Source organism: Fukomys damarensis, unplaced genomic scaffold (genome assembly GCF_012274545.1).
Source record: "Fukomys damarensis isolate Sample0158 unplaced genomic scaffold, DMR_v1.0_HiC HiC_scaffold_4, whole genome shotgun sequence".
NCBI classification, from domain to species: domain Eukaryota; kingdom Metazoa; phylum Chordata; class Mammalia; order Rodentia; family Bathyergidae; genus Fukomys; species Fukomys damarensis.
This window is the reverse complement of record NW_022900916.1, coordinates 57,700,360-57,718,774: the sequence shown is the minus strand read 5'-3', so window position 1 is coordinate 57,718,774 and position 18,415 is coordinate 57,700,360. Positions and strand designations below refer to the sequence as shown.

At 38.4% G+C, this 18,415-nt stretch overlaps 1 protein-coding gene across 1 annotated transcript in view; it reads right to left on the bottom strand.

Annotated features, from left to right (window-relative positions):
- Positions 1-16,169: 16,169 nt before the first annotated feature.
- The window catches only part of Asns (asparagine synthetase (glutamine-hydrolyzing)), a 23,022-nt gene continuing 20,776 nt past the window's right edge, over positions 16,170-18,415 (bottom strand). Inside the window, exons 10-12 of the mRNA XM_019208665.2 lie at positions 17,270-17,351; positions 17,023-17,178; positions 16,170-16,531 (exon numbers count right to left, since the gene is read on the bottom strand). Of these exons, the coding sequence (XP_019064210.1) occupies positions 16,322-16,531; positions 17,023-17,178; positions 17,270-17,351 (448 nt within the window). The 3' untranslated portion in view covers positions 16,170-16,321. The remainder of the gene's footprint in view (positions 16,532-17,022; positions 17,179-17,269; positions 17,352-18,415) is intronic.

The window sequence follows — 18,415 nt, the reverse complement described above, 5'->3', positions numbered from 1 at the left end:
TACGTGAAAAGTGTCAAGCAAGAAACCTATAAAGACTTCATTGTAATTGTCTGCAATTTTATGGGAAGAAGTTTGAGATGTTTTATTTAGTAATGAAAATAACAATAACTTTAGTAACTTTAAGAATCAAGGAGCAAGTGCCTTTATGTAAGTCAGCCTGGAGCCAGATACATCTTAAATTAGTTCCTCCTCTTCCTGAGAATACCCCTAAACAACATAACTCAGAGTTAGGCTGTGTACTTAGATAACAACCAAGAGAAAGTGAGCAGAAGTCATTTAAAGCACTTTTAGAATTTCTTATATAATTTTTCATGTTCTTTTAGGCAATTGAATGCAGAAGACCCAGTGTAGAAATTTAAAGAAAACAGAATGAAGGAAACTAAGTGACTGAGTTATCACAGGAAAGTTGTCCACCAACCTAACTTTGGGGTATGAAAAATATAAACACATTAATTAAGTTAGTGACAGTTGTAGTTTATTTGTTACAGCAGCTAGCCAATTGTTTTACTTACCTTGACAATATGCTAAGTGACTGCAAAACTCTAAAGAGCCATTTTAATACTCATTAAAATGACAAAAAGCCACAATAAATTTAACAGAATTCAAATCATATAAAGTATTCTCTCTTCCCATGGTGAACATAAATTAGGAAATCAACAACAGAAAGAAATCAGGAAAAGCCTCCGATACTGGAAAACTGAATAATTCACAGCTAAGAAACCCACAGATCAAACAAAGAAAGAAAGTATTTTGAAAAGAAAAAAATGAAAACACAACACTGCAAAATTTATGAGATATTTCTCAAGCAGTAGTAGGGAAATTTATGGCATTTTGTATTGTGGTTATTTCTTCGGTAGATCGCATTCCCTTTCCAACTCTGATCCTCTCTTTCTCATTATTTTCTTTCTGCCTACATGAAGAGGGAAACTATAGTTCAACCTTACTACTAAGAATCAATCTACCCACCAAATAAAGGAGTTGTGTGAGACTGCTATTGGCTTCTAATACCAACTCCTAGTAGGAGGTGGATAAATATCCGCCAAATAAACTGATGAGAAACAAAGAGGAAAAGAAAGGAAATGAAGAGAAATGGCAGCTCCATTCTCTACTGCTAAATCAAAACATTGTATATTCATGTTCACTCAGCTCGTACACTTGGTCCTCATTTTCCTGTCTTAATATTCTTTTTAAAAAAGTAAGTCATAGAATCACAAATTGAATTTGGTCATGTGTGATGCATGAATCCCCTCCAAGATGTTATCCAGCCTCCTTTGAACACTTCTAACAGGACTATCCAATATATTTGTGAACTATTTAGATTCGTGGTAGTACAGTGCTTTTGATTTACTTTTCCAAACTGATTTGTAGTTCTGATGACAACAGGACTATCAGCATTGAAATGAAGCTCGCCGTGAAGCCCTCCAGCTCAAGTGGTCTGTCTCCGTGAACCAGATTAGATTCTGAAAACGCGGAGCACCCTCTTCACTCAGTTATGTCAGTCTCAGAAGAGCAGAGGTATATACCCAAAACATTCATTATCTCCTGTTTGAAGCTTAGGAGAAAATTCCACATTTTGAATTCATCACCTTGAATATATTTGCATTTCTATATTCTTTATACATCTTCATATGTAGTCCCCAGGAATAAGAAAGTCTGAAAGTAGTGCCTGTCTTTATGTACTCTACATGTGCCCTTTCAAAGGTCAAATGATGTCCAGTGACCATGGAAACAGTAATTCTGACCACACCCCCATTCACCCTCTGCTTGTGTCTAGGAAGGCTCAACTTTTGAGCTCACTCAAATATACTTTCTTTTCCTTTTGCCGTCTCAGTAGATTCTTTCCAGACGTCTGTGGCTCTAGCATATCATTCTCATATTAGGGTTGCACACCTATCCAAGAGCTTATATAAAAGGAAGATGGTGCTTGTAATTTGATTTCCATTACTTCCCTGATGACTCCTTCCATTGGGTGTCATTCATTGCTGGTTGTCCACATTCTAGAATCCTCGAAGAAAAATCGATATTGATGCTACGTCCTATTCCGAAACTAAAATTTAAAAGTGCAAAGTTTATAATACATTAGTATACTTTGGAATCTAATTTTCTAAAACAATATTGCTCAAGTTTAGGCATAATAATCAAATCCTGTTCTTAAATGCTTTTGTCATTATTCAATATTTTGCATAATCAGGTGAAGTATGTTAATTTAATAAGCTTTTTGTGTTCCATGCCTGGTTACTTAATAGCTTAAATAAGATCAGGTTAAGTACATAAATTCAGCTCTCCTCCAAAAAAGGTGTATGAATACTGGTAATTTTTATTAAAACACAAAATCCTTGCCATTGATACAGTATTTTTGAACTGGTGCGTAAAATCAACACCTTGTATTTAGAATGACAAGTTAATAATCACTGCCATCTGCAGGAAAAACAAAAACAAAAACAAAAGACAAAATCCTCTAGTTTATACTAATTTGTTGCATGATCAAAATCAATTTCAAATGAACAAAATAATTATATTTCCAGGAACAATGTACTTACAGATAAAAACAGACTTGGTTATTTCCTGCCCTCTACATTTGCACTGAAACAAACAGCACTGAGAGCACTCAGAATAATATTAAGCCAAAGCAATTGCACCAGCAGTTCTGAGGTTGCAATCTTTACTTGAAATACACAATGAAAAGCATGATAAGGATAAGAAATAGATATGCTGGGCCAGGGATTTAGCTCAGTGGTTCCACCATCTGCTTCACAAGTGCAAGGACCTGAGTTCAATCACCAGCACCAAAACAGGGCCCCCAACAGAAACCTTTTGTGCAGCATTACTAAGATTGTAACTATTGTCAGTTAACAAATACAGTTGATTTACTTGCAGCACTTTCTGAACAAATCCGATGCCCATATTCAACTCAAACCTAAGTTATCTGGTACTAAGACAAAGGTTTGATGTGTCCCAATCCAATAATTTGCATATATAAATACAGGATGAAAAATATGCACAGCCATATATCAGCTGGAACCACCTGTTCAGTATGTTTCAAAAGCTGATATTGTAAAAGTTGTCTTTGGATGATAGTCTAATACTGTGCTTCTCTAAGGGAGTTACTACTGGCATTCAGGACAAACAATTCCTCAATTTTCTGTACCTTATGAAATATATAGCATTCCTAGACCCAATCTACTCAGTGCTAGTAGTTTCAAAGTCATATAACCATCAAAAATATTTCAAAATGGCCCCAGGAGAAGAAGAGCTGCCCTATCTCTAAAGTAAGTTTTCCTGATAGTAGTTGAAGGATTTAATAAGTAACTTGCTTATTGCATAATCAAGGATTTTTGAGAGAAATTCTCAGCCAAAGATGCAAAGGAAAGCTAATTCTAGAGGATAACTTGCAGAATAATTTGTAGTTCACCATAAAAATGCTCATCTTTGCTAAATGATATCTAATAGAGGATCTAAAGTTAGAAACCCTAAAGGATTGCATAAAATGTTAAATTCTATGTGACAAAAAATGAAATAAAAGTAAAAGACAAATAACTAGAAACATAATTGCAGATTAGTAAATATGTGAATTTCTACATTTCAATAAGAAAAAAATTCAATGTCCAGTAAATACTAGACCAAAAAAATCATAAAACAATTCACAATGTAAGAAAATTCAATAACATAAGAAGACATATTCAACCTTAATGATCAAATTAATAATAAATATTAATTTAAACAATAATGAAATAGTACATTTATTTGAAGAATTGAAAATTATATTCAAATGAAAATATTCAAAGCTGGAGAGGATTCCAAGAAGTGAGAATAAAGACAAAAAGTGATGTAGATTTTTATGGAAGACATTTATCCGGAGATATAAAAGCCTTAATATGTTATCAATTACTTCATCTATGAATCCTGTCTTTGGGAATTCAGCTAGGAATAGAATTGTGATAGTAAGCTAAGATTTGGCTGTAGGGTTCATAAAACCATTTGTTGTAATAAAAACCAGCAGATACAACTTACATTTTCAAGATAGGTAAGTTAGATAAACTGTTTAATGAATATGAATTTTAAGTGAAGCCTTTGAAAATGACTTGCAGACATGAAAAAATGTTCTTAATAATATATTAAGATATAAGACACAAAGTTAGGTACAAAACAGTATGTGAATATAACACCTTTTGTAAAAACTATGTATACATCTGTATAGATTAATTTTGTATACATATAGACAGAAAAATAGAAAGGGAAATTTGGAGAGACAATAAAAAACTGTATCTTGTAGAGAAACACTGTCTTGTTCTTTATAAACTCAAACCTAGCATGGTGCCTAAAACACAGAACTACGTCAGTCACATGTATAAATAAGTAAACACAAAATAAAGGACTACAAAAACATTATCCACTAAAATATTTCTTTGTTATTGGGCTAAAATTAATTATGGTTTCTTTTCTTTTCTTTTGTATTTTCCTGGGTTTTAGACAGTGAGTATATGACTTTGTAATTTTTTAAAATAGTATAAGTCATAGGAAAATTTCATTTTGGCTGCCAAAGAAACTGTAGGTCTCAAAGGGAACGATGTTAGTCCTGCTGCTGCAGTCCTGTGTCTGTCACGCTGAGCTGTTACAGCTCCTTTAAGAACCTGTGGAGGTCTTACTTTACTCCACCATGGTAAGTAAGTAAGACAGCGAGCTTCTGAATCATCCCACCTTGCACAGGAAGCAGAATCAGGGTGACTTGGAACGAGAGCCCCTGGGAACACTTAGGAGAAGATTCTAGTGCCAGTTTTCTTGTAATTCTCAGATCGTGAAAGCTTGTTATAGACAAAGACATTATTCTCTTATTGGCTCTTTTACTTTTAGGTTTGCTTTACTTCCCATGTGAAGCAATAGGTGAATCTTACGTCAGCTATCGTCAGTGTTCTAAGTGAAGGGACAGTCAGTTGCCTTTTTAAAAAGGGAAATGAAGTGTTTGTAAAGGGGGAGGGGAGGAGTGGTGAAGCAGGGGCAGGGACAAGGGGAAAAAATGAGAACCAAGACCTGTCATGTAAAGGTACAAGATCCCAGTAATGAATGTAACTGTACTGTATACCTAAAATGTACCAATAAACTCAATGAGGAAAAGAAAAAGAAAAAAAAAAACAGTTATAACAGATTCGCCTCCATTAGTCAGTCCCCTTGTTTAGTAAAGGCAAGAGAGTTACAAGAAACAAGCAAGAGTGTCACCTAGTGGCAGTTTACTTAGTAAGTACATGGTTGCAAAGGAAACATTAAGCATTTTGGCTCTAACCTGATAGGTCTCACCAGTTTAGGTGCCCTGATTTGCAAAGCTTCGTCCTATGTAAGATTTTAAATTTCAGCCTGGAAAATATATGATCCTTAATTGCCACTACCTCTAAAATAAGGTTCCAAACATAAGGCTGTTCTGAAGATAGACAACTGATCTTTTACTGCATGACCGATATTCATCTAGATTCAGTTCATCCCTCATTCACTTATGCAGTTATTTCACGAACAATTTGTGAGTACTTCTATTTTCCAGGGACTGCATTAAGCACTGGGAACATAAAGATGAAATCGATATATTCTCTGGCTTGTGAGGAACTCATACTCTATGTGAAACAACTCTCATAGCAGGACACTTACTTAGACCAAGCTTCTGCCCCAGGCCTCAAAAGAACAAATCAAAATGCAGTGTGGTTCATTCTAAAGATCCGTATCCTAAGACTGAACCTGAGTTTTCTGACATGAAAAACCCAGGGAGAAAGAGAGAACCCTGAAGAGACGAGTGATAGCCAGAATTAGAAAACTTCTGGTTTTTAACCCTTATGAGAAAAGTAGCCTGAAGCAACCTCATGTTAACCAATCTGCTTTTTTTTTTTTTTTGAATTATGCTGTTTTCTTGTACCTCTTAAAGCTACAGAATAAAAATTGGCTGTTTTGCCATGCCCAATGCAGCACTCATTTCTTTTTAGAAGTTACCTGATACATGAATGACAAATAAAATCAATTAAGTCATTTAAAATTCTTACTGAAATTTCATCTTTTCACCTCTCTCAGGGGATACTGTTCTGCATTACCTGTTGTCAGCTGGCAAAACAACCTTCCCTTTCCAGGTCTTTTTCCACAGCCCTCTTCCTGCAATATGGAGTTACCCAGAGAGGAATTAATTCAAGATGTGGACGGAGGAAGAGAAAGAGAAGCTGTGCCCTCTGGAAGTGAGGACAGCTGAACTGTCGAGCAAACAAGACGGCGATGCCTTGGAAGGCCTTTGAGGTAGGCCTCGCCGCTGCAGTACCTCTGCAGAGAGAGGAATTGCTACCCAGAGCTTCTTAAGGCCCGCAGGAGCCGCCCAAAGCTTCTCGGACCACCATACCCACTGTTACTTCAGGGGAGATCCTCGGGGTTTGCGCCTCCCATGCTCGGGCCTCCCTCCATCCCTGAGTCTTCTGAAAGTCAGGTAAGCCTCTAATTCCAATAGTCAACACTTCATGCCCAGATATCATGGAGTAGCTGCTATTTTCCTGGCAAAACCCTAACTCAGACATAGAGCAAGATCCCACAATATTGCTAGTATAACAATAATGCAACCCATCAGATTTCTGAGGACTCAGTAGCAGGAAAATGTCCCAGCTTTAGAAGAGCTAGGGGAGGCTTTCCAAAAAACATCAGAAGTAACACTTTTTTGTTGTTTTTTCATTAATTTTATTGGTACATTTTAGGTACACAGTATGCTGATATTCATTATTGGGAATTTGTACCTTTACGTACTATATCTTGATCCTTATTTTTCCCCATTCCCCTACCCTCCGTTCGACCCCTCCACCCCTCCCTATTTACAAAGGCTTTCTTTCTATTTTTTCCTTTTCTCATATTTATTCCTTTCCCTTCTTTCCTTTCCCCTACCCCTCCTACTTCCCCTTCAGAAGTAACTTAACTCTTAATGGGAGCATCATGGCAAACGTCTGTGATATGTCCATTATGGGGGCATATAACACTCATGTGTATTTTTTAGAAGAAAACATTTTTTTTTTTTTGGTACCGGGGATTGAACTCGGGTCCTTGTGCTTGCAAGGCAGGCCACTGAACAGCTGAGCTAAATCCCTGGTTATTTTTTAGAAATATTTCTATTGATGAATTATTAAATTTAATTTCATAAGTTTTACTATGTTAAACAGTGTGTACATAGCAGAAAAATAATATATTAAGATTTGAATATGTAATGAGTGTGTAGAATAAACAACATTTTCAATGTCAACTGTATACTTGCCTACAAAACCTGGAAAAGAACAGCAGAAACAAATTCCTGCGTGAAACACAACCACAGAAATCATCTTTGCTTTAATTATCACACCCACGGCAATCTCTGTAACATAAGGGAAGTAATATAACACAACCTGCTATATGTCAGGTACACTGAGCTTGTGCTCCCCAAAATTGAAGAATGAATTCTAAGTAATAATAGAGGTTAAGAGTAGGAAAACTTTATTGATAGAGATAACTCCTGAGAGGCAGGAGGGAACCCAAAAGTGGGCTGCCACTGAGCCCACTTCTCAAAGGAACTTTTATAGAGAAAAATCATGGGGTGAGTACAATGTGGGTCAAAACTGTGATCAATCAATAGGATTAAAAGTACTGCCACTTAGGTAATATTGATCCGTTGGGGACTCCGGTCATATAGCAAGTATACATGGAAAAAATAAGACCTTTTCTAGGAAGGAGTGGATCAAGGGTGACTGATGTCTCTCTAGATTTTTATTGGACCATATGATACCAATCAGCTAAATGGATGGACCTTGACACCGTATTCTTAAGTGAGATAAATCAGACACACGTGTGTAAATTGCAGTTTCTCTGGTGAGAGAAAATGAAAGTGTGAATGAGGACTAATATGTGGTAGATACAGGAAACAGGAAGAAAATGTTCAACTGAGAAGGGGAACAAAGGAGGGGAAGGAGGAAAGGAAAGAAGGAACAAGGAGAAAAAAGAGAACAGAAGGAAAAATGGAAGCAAAGCTTTTGTGAATAAGAAGGGGAAGAGGGCTTCAAGGGAGGGGCCGAATGGGAAAAAAGAAGTTATATCAAGTACAAGTACAAATTCCCTATGGTGAGTGTTATTATCATGTATACCTAAAATATAGCAATAAAGGTTTTACTTCAAAAAAATTCCAGCATATGGCAAGCATTTTTATTATATTAGTTCTATTGATCTATGGCTCTTTTTTATTCCCCCCTGGGTCTATTTTTTCCTCTTTCTGACTTTTTTTTTTTTTTCTGTTTGGATTTTCCCTCTCCTTTTTTCTGTCGTTGTTCTCCATATTTAGGTCTTTTGCCCCAGTCAATAAGAGTCCCCGGCATTGCAAAGGCAGAGCCTGGTACCTAACAAATAGAAGACAGTGGTGAAAGGAATAGCCCCAGCCCAGCTCCCCAGGGCTCACCATCCAAGATGGGGAAGAACTATTTGCTGAGGGGATGGATAAACTGACTTGAAAAGGAGTTAGAAGATGACTGAAGATAGAAAGACCACCTGGACATGGCACCACACATGGTTAATCTCAGCACTCTTGGAGGCTGAGGCAGGAGGATCACCATGAGCTCAAGGCCAGCCTGAATCACAACTCAAAACCATGTCTCAAATAATCTAAACCAAACCAAAACACAATACACAATATGCAAACTAAATCTATACACAATACACCGTGTGTTCCACACAGAATATACATGACACATATGGAATACATAGTTCCATACATATACTCATAACATTTATGTTTTGTTTTCCTGTCCATTTTTTCGGGCATGAGTGACATCTTTTTGTTTTCCTATCATCCTGGTTAAATTGTTGTGACATTGTGCCTGCCTGTTCACCGTCAGTCTGTTCCAGAATTTTTTGCATAGTTCCTGAGGCAGAAATATTTTGTTCTTCCTCTGTTGTAAGTGATTTTTTTTTTTTTGTACCAAGGATCAAACTCTGTTCCTTGTGCTTGGGAGGCAGGCAGCAGCACCACTGAGCTACAGCACTATCCCTGTGATTTTTTTTTAATCAATTCTAGTCCCGATCCTCTAAGAAAATTTCTCTGTGATATTCTGTACCTATTTTCTTTGTAAACTATGAAAATATTTATTCCAGACAAGTTTAGGATAGAGTAAAACACAATCAACTGGCCAATGCTTTGTGTTTCAAGTGATATTATAGTTGCTGCATAACTCATCAACATCTACTCCTCTTTTGGTTTTGTTGTAAAAAGTTACCACCTCTGGCTTCATTTGTGTTGAGGTATCTCATTCAATCTTGCAATCATGGTGCAATGTTGACATTGGCAGTACCACTTTGTTTTTCTTTTCCATATTTGAGGTCAATGTTATGTCTCTGAAATCCAAAGAGTATATTATACAATGCTTTATTTCAAACTCGTAACATTTCACTAGGAATGTCCACGTTGTTCTTGCATATAATTTCTGCACTGGCCAACTGGTGCTCTCTCAGCAAATGTGACATCAATGTAACTGGCAAGGCAGTTGTCAAATGTCACATTCCAATTACTTTGGGAGAAGCAACAGGTCTGTTTACAGCATCATTTTGTTTATTACTGCACAAATAAAGACTTGGTGGCTGATTTCCAGGATAAATTTCTAAATTGAAACTACAATGTCTTCACATTTGCTAAGGCATATATTTTTATTCCATATTTTGAAGGCTTATCTGGCAAATATTGCCTAAAGCTACAGTGGCCATGAAATGCTGCAAGTTGCTCATCAATAGTCAGGTCTCCAGATGGTGTGTAAATTCCTTGGCAGTTTGAATCAAAGCTCTCAAACAATGAAAGGATAACAGCCAGGTTATCAGTTTGGTTTCTTTCTTGGCAGGTGGTTTTGTCATTATGGGGGAGGGGCAGAATCTCAGTATGTGGTCCAGGGTGGCCTTGAATTCCTGGTGATCCTCCTGCTTCTGCCTCTCAAGTGCTGGGATTACAAACATGCACCGCCATGCCCTGCTCAGTTCAGATAGTGAGGTATCATAATAAATACATTTTTGAGTAAGTATGACTATCAATGTATACAGAACATTTTACTTGCATTTCAATATTTGTGTATTTTACAACTTTTTATAGCATCTTATCCATTACAGTTTCCAACAGTGAATCCCAGTGTTAGCATTCTAGGAGATTTCAACCTCGGCTGAGAACCTAATAGCATTTTCTGACCTCCTCCTAACATTGTATCATTCAGGTATACATGACCATTTTTTTACCATTTTGACTAGTGAAATATTTATTTACATTACTGTTTTCTTCCTCATTTGAGTCAAGATCTTCATTCTGTACGTCTCTGTCTATTAAATTATTGTAGATAGATGAGCCAGGTAAAGATATTATAGGCGGTCAGGTAGGGCTAAGTCCTTGAAAGGGCCAGAACGAAGGTGAAACATAGCACAGCTGCACATCGGCGGAAAACCAGGCCTCAAGGTGGAGACAAGATGACCAGACCCACATACTTCTTCAAAGAACTGGGCTTAATGAAGTATAGAGAGGCATCTACCGCCCTGATGGTATGCAGAGACCTCTGGACCCACAGCCTCCTGGAAGAATCCTTGTTCTTTCCATGAATGTTTGCTACATGATTTGCTTCCCAATTGGACCACCACTACCTAAGTGACTGTACTTATAAACTTATTGGATGTTAGTGGCTGTGGCACCCGGGTTTCACCCTATAAAACTTCTCTGTAAAGGGGGTCCCTCTGCTACCCACTTGGGTACCCCCTTCTATCCCTCAAGATCTTTCCTATCAATAAGTATCTTCCTACTTTTAACCTCCGTCGTTCCCAGGACTCATTCTTCAATTTCTAGAGAATTTCTAGAGGTACTCAGTGTACCATACAGTTAACAGGTTGGGAGATATAATATTTCATATTTCATATTTCCCTTGACATTGCCTTGCTAACTTATTTGGTTCACACAATCAAAGCCATTATTGGTAGCCAAGTCACCTAATTACTCAGCTTCCTTCCAAAGCCATAACAATGGATTTTCATGTGATACTCTACCAAACTGGGCTAATTCTACAAGAAAAATCAAAATAAAATATATATTAAAAATACAAATACACAAAAATGTAATAGCACATACCAGGGTTAAAACTCACCCGTTCACACTTTAACATGCTGCATAAACCTTGCCATTCATTGTATCAAGTGGGTGAGCACAAAGATTGCTTCTTAGACTCCCTCAGCTAAGCCCGAGATTCACAACTAGAAATCCTATTTCCTAAAGTATGTATTTTCATTGGAAAACGAAACTTTTCATAGATAGTGATGTATTTTACCCACTACAATGTGACTTTATTAAAATCCACAAAATAAATTACCTAGATATTGAAATATTTAGAGGGGAAAAAGATTTAGAAGGACTAGCTAACCAAAGATACACCCATGTTTACAGAGAAATACAAACTACAAAAGTTATAAGCTTATAACCAGTGCATTGATGGAGAAAAAAAATCAGCATTTTTTTTTCCTCACAGGATTATCACTTCTCTAAGGACCCTTAAACATTTGTGGATACAAGGGGTGACTGAAAAACAGTGAATGTTTAAATTTCTAAAATTATAGTAAATGACCTTTTGCCAAGAATGATAGCATAATTGTGTTCAAAGCAAAGGGAATATTTTGAGAAGCATTAATAGCAATGTGTCTTTTATAATACAATGTATTTAAACACTCACCATAGTTTTTATAGCTTCTGATCACGCTTAATATCAATGTGGCAGAACGTGGCTTCATACATTCCATCCTTTTACCAGATTAGCACATCAAACTCTCAGCTACGGTGAATGCTAGTCACAGTAGTTCTTGGCTGCAGCCTTTTCCAGAGACCTGTCACCTGCTGGTGAGAGTTTCCCAGACCTACAAATCCCCCAAGGCTTTGCCTTCTTCCAAAGGTTGACAGAGAGGAATGCAAAAACTTTCATTGGCTCCCTTGCCTAAAGTGCCAGTAACTTTGTGATTCCATACATAGTCCCCATGGAAAGTAGCCTAAATTTGCTTATCAACTACTGGTCTGTGTCACTTTATATGGATTATAGAGAGATTCACTTATATAAATTAATGTTATCGCACAAGACACATTCTGTTCCATCTGAAAACTCTTCAACATTTTACTCAATACTTAATATGAAAAATTTTCACAGAAATTGGATTCCTGTATTTTTTTAAACAATGAACACTAGTATTGTCACGTGATCTAGAAGAATCTTGTGTTCCTTGCCACTGGCCACAGCCCCCTCCTATGCAGGGAAGCTTTCCCATGTCCCCTCTCTACAACAGACTGCGCGATTTCTGGCAGGGGATAGTTACAGTGGACATTACATATTACATGACCCACATTTCTGCAGTTATCATCAAACTTTGCTGCCCAATATAGAACTCATCCCACTTCCTCTTTTATTCTCTACCTCAGTTGAGGTTCAGAACTGGGGAGACCACCTTCCCGCACCACGAGCCAAGATGAGTCACAGAATTAGGAAGGAACTGTAGACATGGCCTACTTCAAAGTCAGGAAGATAGCTGGTTTTAAATACAAACCAAAGTCTAACCACTACATATCCCATGAGACGATCTGACAAGACATACACAAGGTCATGATCTGAGGTTGTAGTTTTAATATATGACCACAAAAAGTTCTAAACCATAAATGCATGCGCACAAACACACAAACCAAAATTCCCCTGGCAGTTGAAAGAGTATGTTCAGTTGAATATTATCTTGCCCCATCTTGTGGTCATTTGAGAGACACACAACCTGCATAAAATTGCTTGAAGGAAAAAACGTATTGAGGCTGCCACCTTGTGGTTTATGTATTATATTCTTAGCACTTGGATCAAATACTGTACTTTATACTACAGCAATAACCAATTTTTTAAGTATACTGAAAGTTTATGGCTTTCCCCTCTAGTCTTACTAAAATTCTCTAAGCTTCAAAGAGAACCATGAATTAATGTCTTGCCATTTTTAGTGGATAGACAAGGCTTCAAATCATGTAAGACTTTAGAGAAGATCACACATCCACAGATCTAAATCACATGAGTGAGTACATATGCATGTTCCTTACCAACTTCAGAAATTAAAATTTATCTTATGCTTAAATTAGATGTGCTAAAAATTTATAAACTAATCATAAATTGAACATATACTCCCATTAGAATATAGATTATGTAGGATTTTTCCATACTTATATTCTACATTTGTATCCCTTCGCAAAATCACCTGGAATAGTGATTCTCTAAAATCCCGACACCTGTGATCAAATACCCCATTCCTCTTACTGAAACTCATGGACCCTGGGCATGCAACATGATCCCTCTGTGCGTCACGTCCCTTATCCATAAGATGTGGGTGGCCTTAACAGTACACATGTCCCAGGGCTGTGGTGAAACACGGTTAAAGCTTTCAGAGCAGTGCTTGGTGCCCAAGAACCATGATCAATAATCGTTACTTCTTAAGCCGCGTAACCCAAAAGAAAAGCAGGAGCCAAGTCAGTGTCAGTACCAGGAGTCATCCATTCCCCTCGAACCGTCCCGTTTCTCACCAGTGCTTAGGGACTCATTTCCCTAGCTGACATCTTGGCTGCTGCTGACCCTTGAAGGCCAATTTTTGCTGGAAAGATGGGGCTTTTGCATGGCTGATCAGCAAGCCATTAAGAGTGATTACAGAGCAGAGTTCACTGTATGTCTCCCCTTTTTGACTTTTGTTGTTGCTGCGGTAGTTATCCTATTCCTGCTTTATTATTTATTGTACTGGTGGGGGGCTAAATATATTTTCTTTTTACTTCATGAAGAAATGCTGCCTCTCAGCCCTGAAACAGTCTCTGCCATCAGTCCATTACCCCAAGATCATGAGGTTTGAGCTTAAAGCCGTGCAGAATGGAATTCTCAGATATTCACCCTTGAAAAAGGGACGAGGGTATCTCATATATAGGAGAGTACTGGGTGATTGAAAGGTTGAGGAGCTGGAGCTTTTTTCCAAATGCTTGAATTATCCATGCTGGTGCATGCTCCTTTGGAGTTAGGTGTGGCCGTGTAACTAGTGTGGAACGTGAACAGGAATGGCATACACGTTTCGGAGAGGAAGATTGACTTTTCAGCACATGATTCACCACTTACTTCCTCCATGCTCCCCTAGCTGATGCTGAAGTATGAGTCAAGATTGTTCCTTCAACAGTCTGGCTCTTGGAGTGATTATAAACCCCTCAGCAATGTGTGGAGAGCTGTGCATAGGCTAAAAATGGGCAGCATTTGAACAAAAAACAACTTTGTTGTAGTAAAACACTGAAATACTGGGACTGTCTTCTCAGTACGCACCCATTCCATTATAGAAAACAGCCAGCACCACTGGGATCCCTATCCCGCTGGACTGTCCCAGGCACAGGACTAGCTCCTATTTCCCTTGTAAAGGATTTAAGAAGCTTTGAGCTTTTATGTTAAATAGGATAATCTACCTACACACATATAGTGGTGCTGGAGATCTGCAAGAACATGTTAAAACTGTTTAAAAGCAGGTAGCAGGATATTTGGTGGGTTTTTACTTTCATTTTTAAAAACAAGGATAAAAATTCTGTCAAACTACATGGTATTTCTTGAAGAGCAGGTACTAAGGCAAAGTGAAATAAACCTGTAGCAAGCAAGCCATTTACTAGGTGCTCAGGAGGCTGGAATCCCAGGATTATCAACTAGCAATCATTTAGTTTATGTCGGAAAGGTTAGCCATGCTGTGTGGATTAGATACTAAGTTCCTCCTTATCACTGGATGACTAAGATCTGAAAGACCTTGGAAAACATGCTTGGCTGATATGTAAACTACTGAGTTATGTGCATGAGCCAAGGGAGGGCCTACATTTCCTCCAATGATCTACTACGAAAGGTGCAGAGAGAAGCACTGTGTACCAAGAACAAACGGGTCTTTTGTGTAATTTGAAATGCAGTAACTTGCTGCTGTTCTTCCCAACCTTTAATTTGATATGAAATTGGCTGAAGTATCTCTTAAACTTCTGAGAGGTATCTGAACACGGACGATCTCACATTTTTACTAAAGTCAAAAATCTAGAGGCATAAAGTATTTCTAACACTGCCCGGCTTGGTTGGGTGAGGCTTTCTCAGGAAATATGTTACTGTCAAATCAGTCCACCTTCAAAATTCAAGTGCTTACAAATCCAAGAAAATCCTTAAAAGACATCTAATTATTAATGGCATGTCCTCCGTTTCTGGAAGACATTTTGAAGTTATAGGAGGGGGAAAAAATCGTCCAGCCTCAATTTCTCATCTTCTAATTTAATAGCTAAAATTTTGGCCTACTCACTTTTCCCACCAAGTATTCTTATATTTACCTGTATTCTACCATCCCCTTTTTAAACATGTTTAATAGCCAAATCCACATTATGTATTTCAATATGTTCTCTAAACAACCAATGAGTACTTAAATGAAACACTAACCTGTTCACTGAATGTCTCCATATATTTCCTTTCCCCAACTATGTTCAAAATCCTTTTTTTCAATCAAAAGTGCTTAGCTTTGGTTTTATAACTGTTTTAACAGGCCTCAACCGTGCCTATTAGTTGACATATTGAGCTAAACAGTTCCAAAACAGATCCTCCAAGCCTAACATATTATTAAAGTTTTATTAAAGTTTGACCCCAGTTCCAGAATAGTCCCCGGAAAGGACATTGGTTCAACATAAGAAAGAAAATGAATTGGTATCTTAGAGAACAGAACTATGATGAGTACCTAACAGAGGACTTCCATCTCCAGAGTTTGCCTAGCCAGCTATTAGGATGGAGCTAAAACTAAAAGAAGTTGCCAAAGGACCATAGCAAGGTGACACAACTCTGGGGAGGAGGCCACACGTGCATGAGGCTGACTGCTTGCAAAGCCATTCTGTCGGGAAAGTGTTATGAGCTACATCAGACCTCCCCCCACGACCTTGCTTTGTTGTTGTTTTTAAGGGTCTCTGTTTGAGAGGGGTGCTGGGGATTGAACCAAGGGCCTTGTGGATGCTAGCAAGCACGATACCACTGAGTATGTCCGCAGCGTTAGGGGCCTAGTCCTTCTTACAACGATACACACCAAATGCTCCTCAGTGTTTAACTACTGACAGCGGGGGCACTGTGTGAACATAAATGAGGAGAGCGATGTTTTAGATTTTAGATGTATGACTTTTATTTTTGTCAAGCTCAAGGAAGCCTGAGTGTTTGACTCCTACGGGTCCTCTATCCACCCCCCACTTCCCCACCACCACAGCAGGAAGAGACGTCTGCTTCCTGCCCCCAGCATGGAGAGGGAGCACCTAAGCTTTAGTGGCTGACTTGTAATGGGCCAGCGTGCGGGCCGAAGGGTCAGTGGCACCGATCCACTTGGGCATCCAGTAGTGGGTCAGCCAGCCAGCCCGGCCTGGGTAGTGGCGTTCAAAGATCTGGCGGTAGTAACAGCCTTCCTTCGTTCTGGGGGTATTGAAGGGAAACTTCTGGGCTGCAGCTGCCATTGTTGCATCATCAACCTGTAAGAATAAGAGTGTGAGGGCAAAACGGCTTTGTAAATGCTGTGGAAATATTCACATTTGCTCTGGCACCACGAGACCAAAGGGAAGTAAACAGAAGCTACAAAAAACAATTGTACAAGACTGATTCACTCACTCACTCTTTTAAAGGCCAAAACATCCATAATATACATCGCTGTGGCAGTAACTTTTAAAAAAACATTCACATGCATATTTCTCATAGCTTGGTGCTGAGTGTTTCATTCATTTTTGGCTGATACTAACACCCAAAAATGCGTTAAATGGTTAAGGATGAGGACTAAGACTCAGCTCCTCCTTTCTCTTTTGCTTCTAGATGCTATTTAATTCTGATAAATTAAACAGTTCTTATAAATAAGGTATTGTTTATAGGCACTGTGAACCTCTCCTATAAACACAAATTTTTCAAACTAGATAAATATGAGTACAAATTATCCACTCCAGGAAAGCCTCCTTAAAAAATCAAATCACACCTGATGTTCAACAAACTCCTGTAAAATCTTAAACCAGGAATTCTTGACTGAGGTTATCCCATCACTGAAGGCCTCTTTTGGTCGCCAAAGAATTTCTTTAGGTATCAGGTTGGAGTCTTCAAATGCCTCTCTCAGGAGATGCTTTTCAATCCCATTCTGACATGAAAACATAAGGAGCATCAGTAAAAGTCGCATGAGCAACCTAAGAGCAGTGGACAGTGTTTATTTCGAGTTGACTTAAACTCACTTTTGGAACCCTCATTTCTGGTGGCAGAGACAAGTAATAGGAAGAAAACCGATGATCCAGAAATGGAACTCTCAGTTCAAGGCTTAAAGGAGAAAAGAGAATAATCTAAGTCAAAATGCATATTTAGTATTTGTCAGTTCAGGTTTTGGTGCAGTCACCCAGCAAATGAAACCGATTGAGTAATACCAAGCTTAGAGTCCTTCTGTAACCCCTAATGATCACCCTACTCTAATGGATGGATATAAATATCTGCTTTCAAAATGATATATATTAACTGACCTAAGGCATAAAACTACCTATTTGAAACTATTACTTTTACTTTCCTTCCAATGAAAAGTTAAATGCACATCTCACAAAGCAGAAAAGTTAAGAATTATGAGGGAGCTGATCCTTAAGAACGGGCCTTGCCCAAGTCTTTGTGGCTCATATTTTTCCAGGTGAGATCGTCTCTTCGCAAAGATAATTCAGTGTGTTTTTTTTAATCACTGATCAATAATTCACATATAATGTTCAAATTAAACCAATGTTCCACAACATTTCATCAAATGCCACATCATCTGGGTCTGGCATCTTAGTGACCCTAAGACAACCAGACAGGATAATAAGCAAGAGCCCAGTACCTTCCCTATCCACTAATTTTTTCTTATACTTAAGCATGCTTCAGCAGAACATTTAACCCAGTTGTTTATCACATGCAGTATGGGTCTTCAATTCTCCAACACGATCAGTTAAATCAGGAAAACATAAGCCAGGGCCAAATGACATGGAAGAAGCCTGGTTTTTAAGTAACCTCATCATCTTGCACCTTCATTCCCAGGGTCACGACATCAAGCAGGCGCAACAGGCCCTCAATGTTTGCTACACAGAGTTTATAGCGTTTGAGTTCTTAAGACTTAAACACAGTTGTTGCAGCTTTCCCTGGGCTCAAATGTGGAAGATTGCTGTTACACTTGAAAGCAGAGCGGTGTCACAGGCCTAAAACCCCAGCTCTCTGGGAGACTGAGGGAGGAGAGCCGGTGGAAGCACACACTGGGCAATCTAGCACAACCCTATCCCCCAGAAAAGAAAAAAAAGATAAGGAAAGGAAGGAAGGAAGAGGGAGCACTGGGTTTGGGAGAAAGAGGGAAGCGAAGGGGAGGGGAGGGG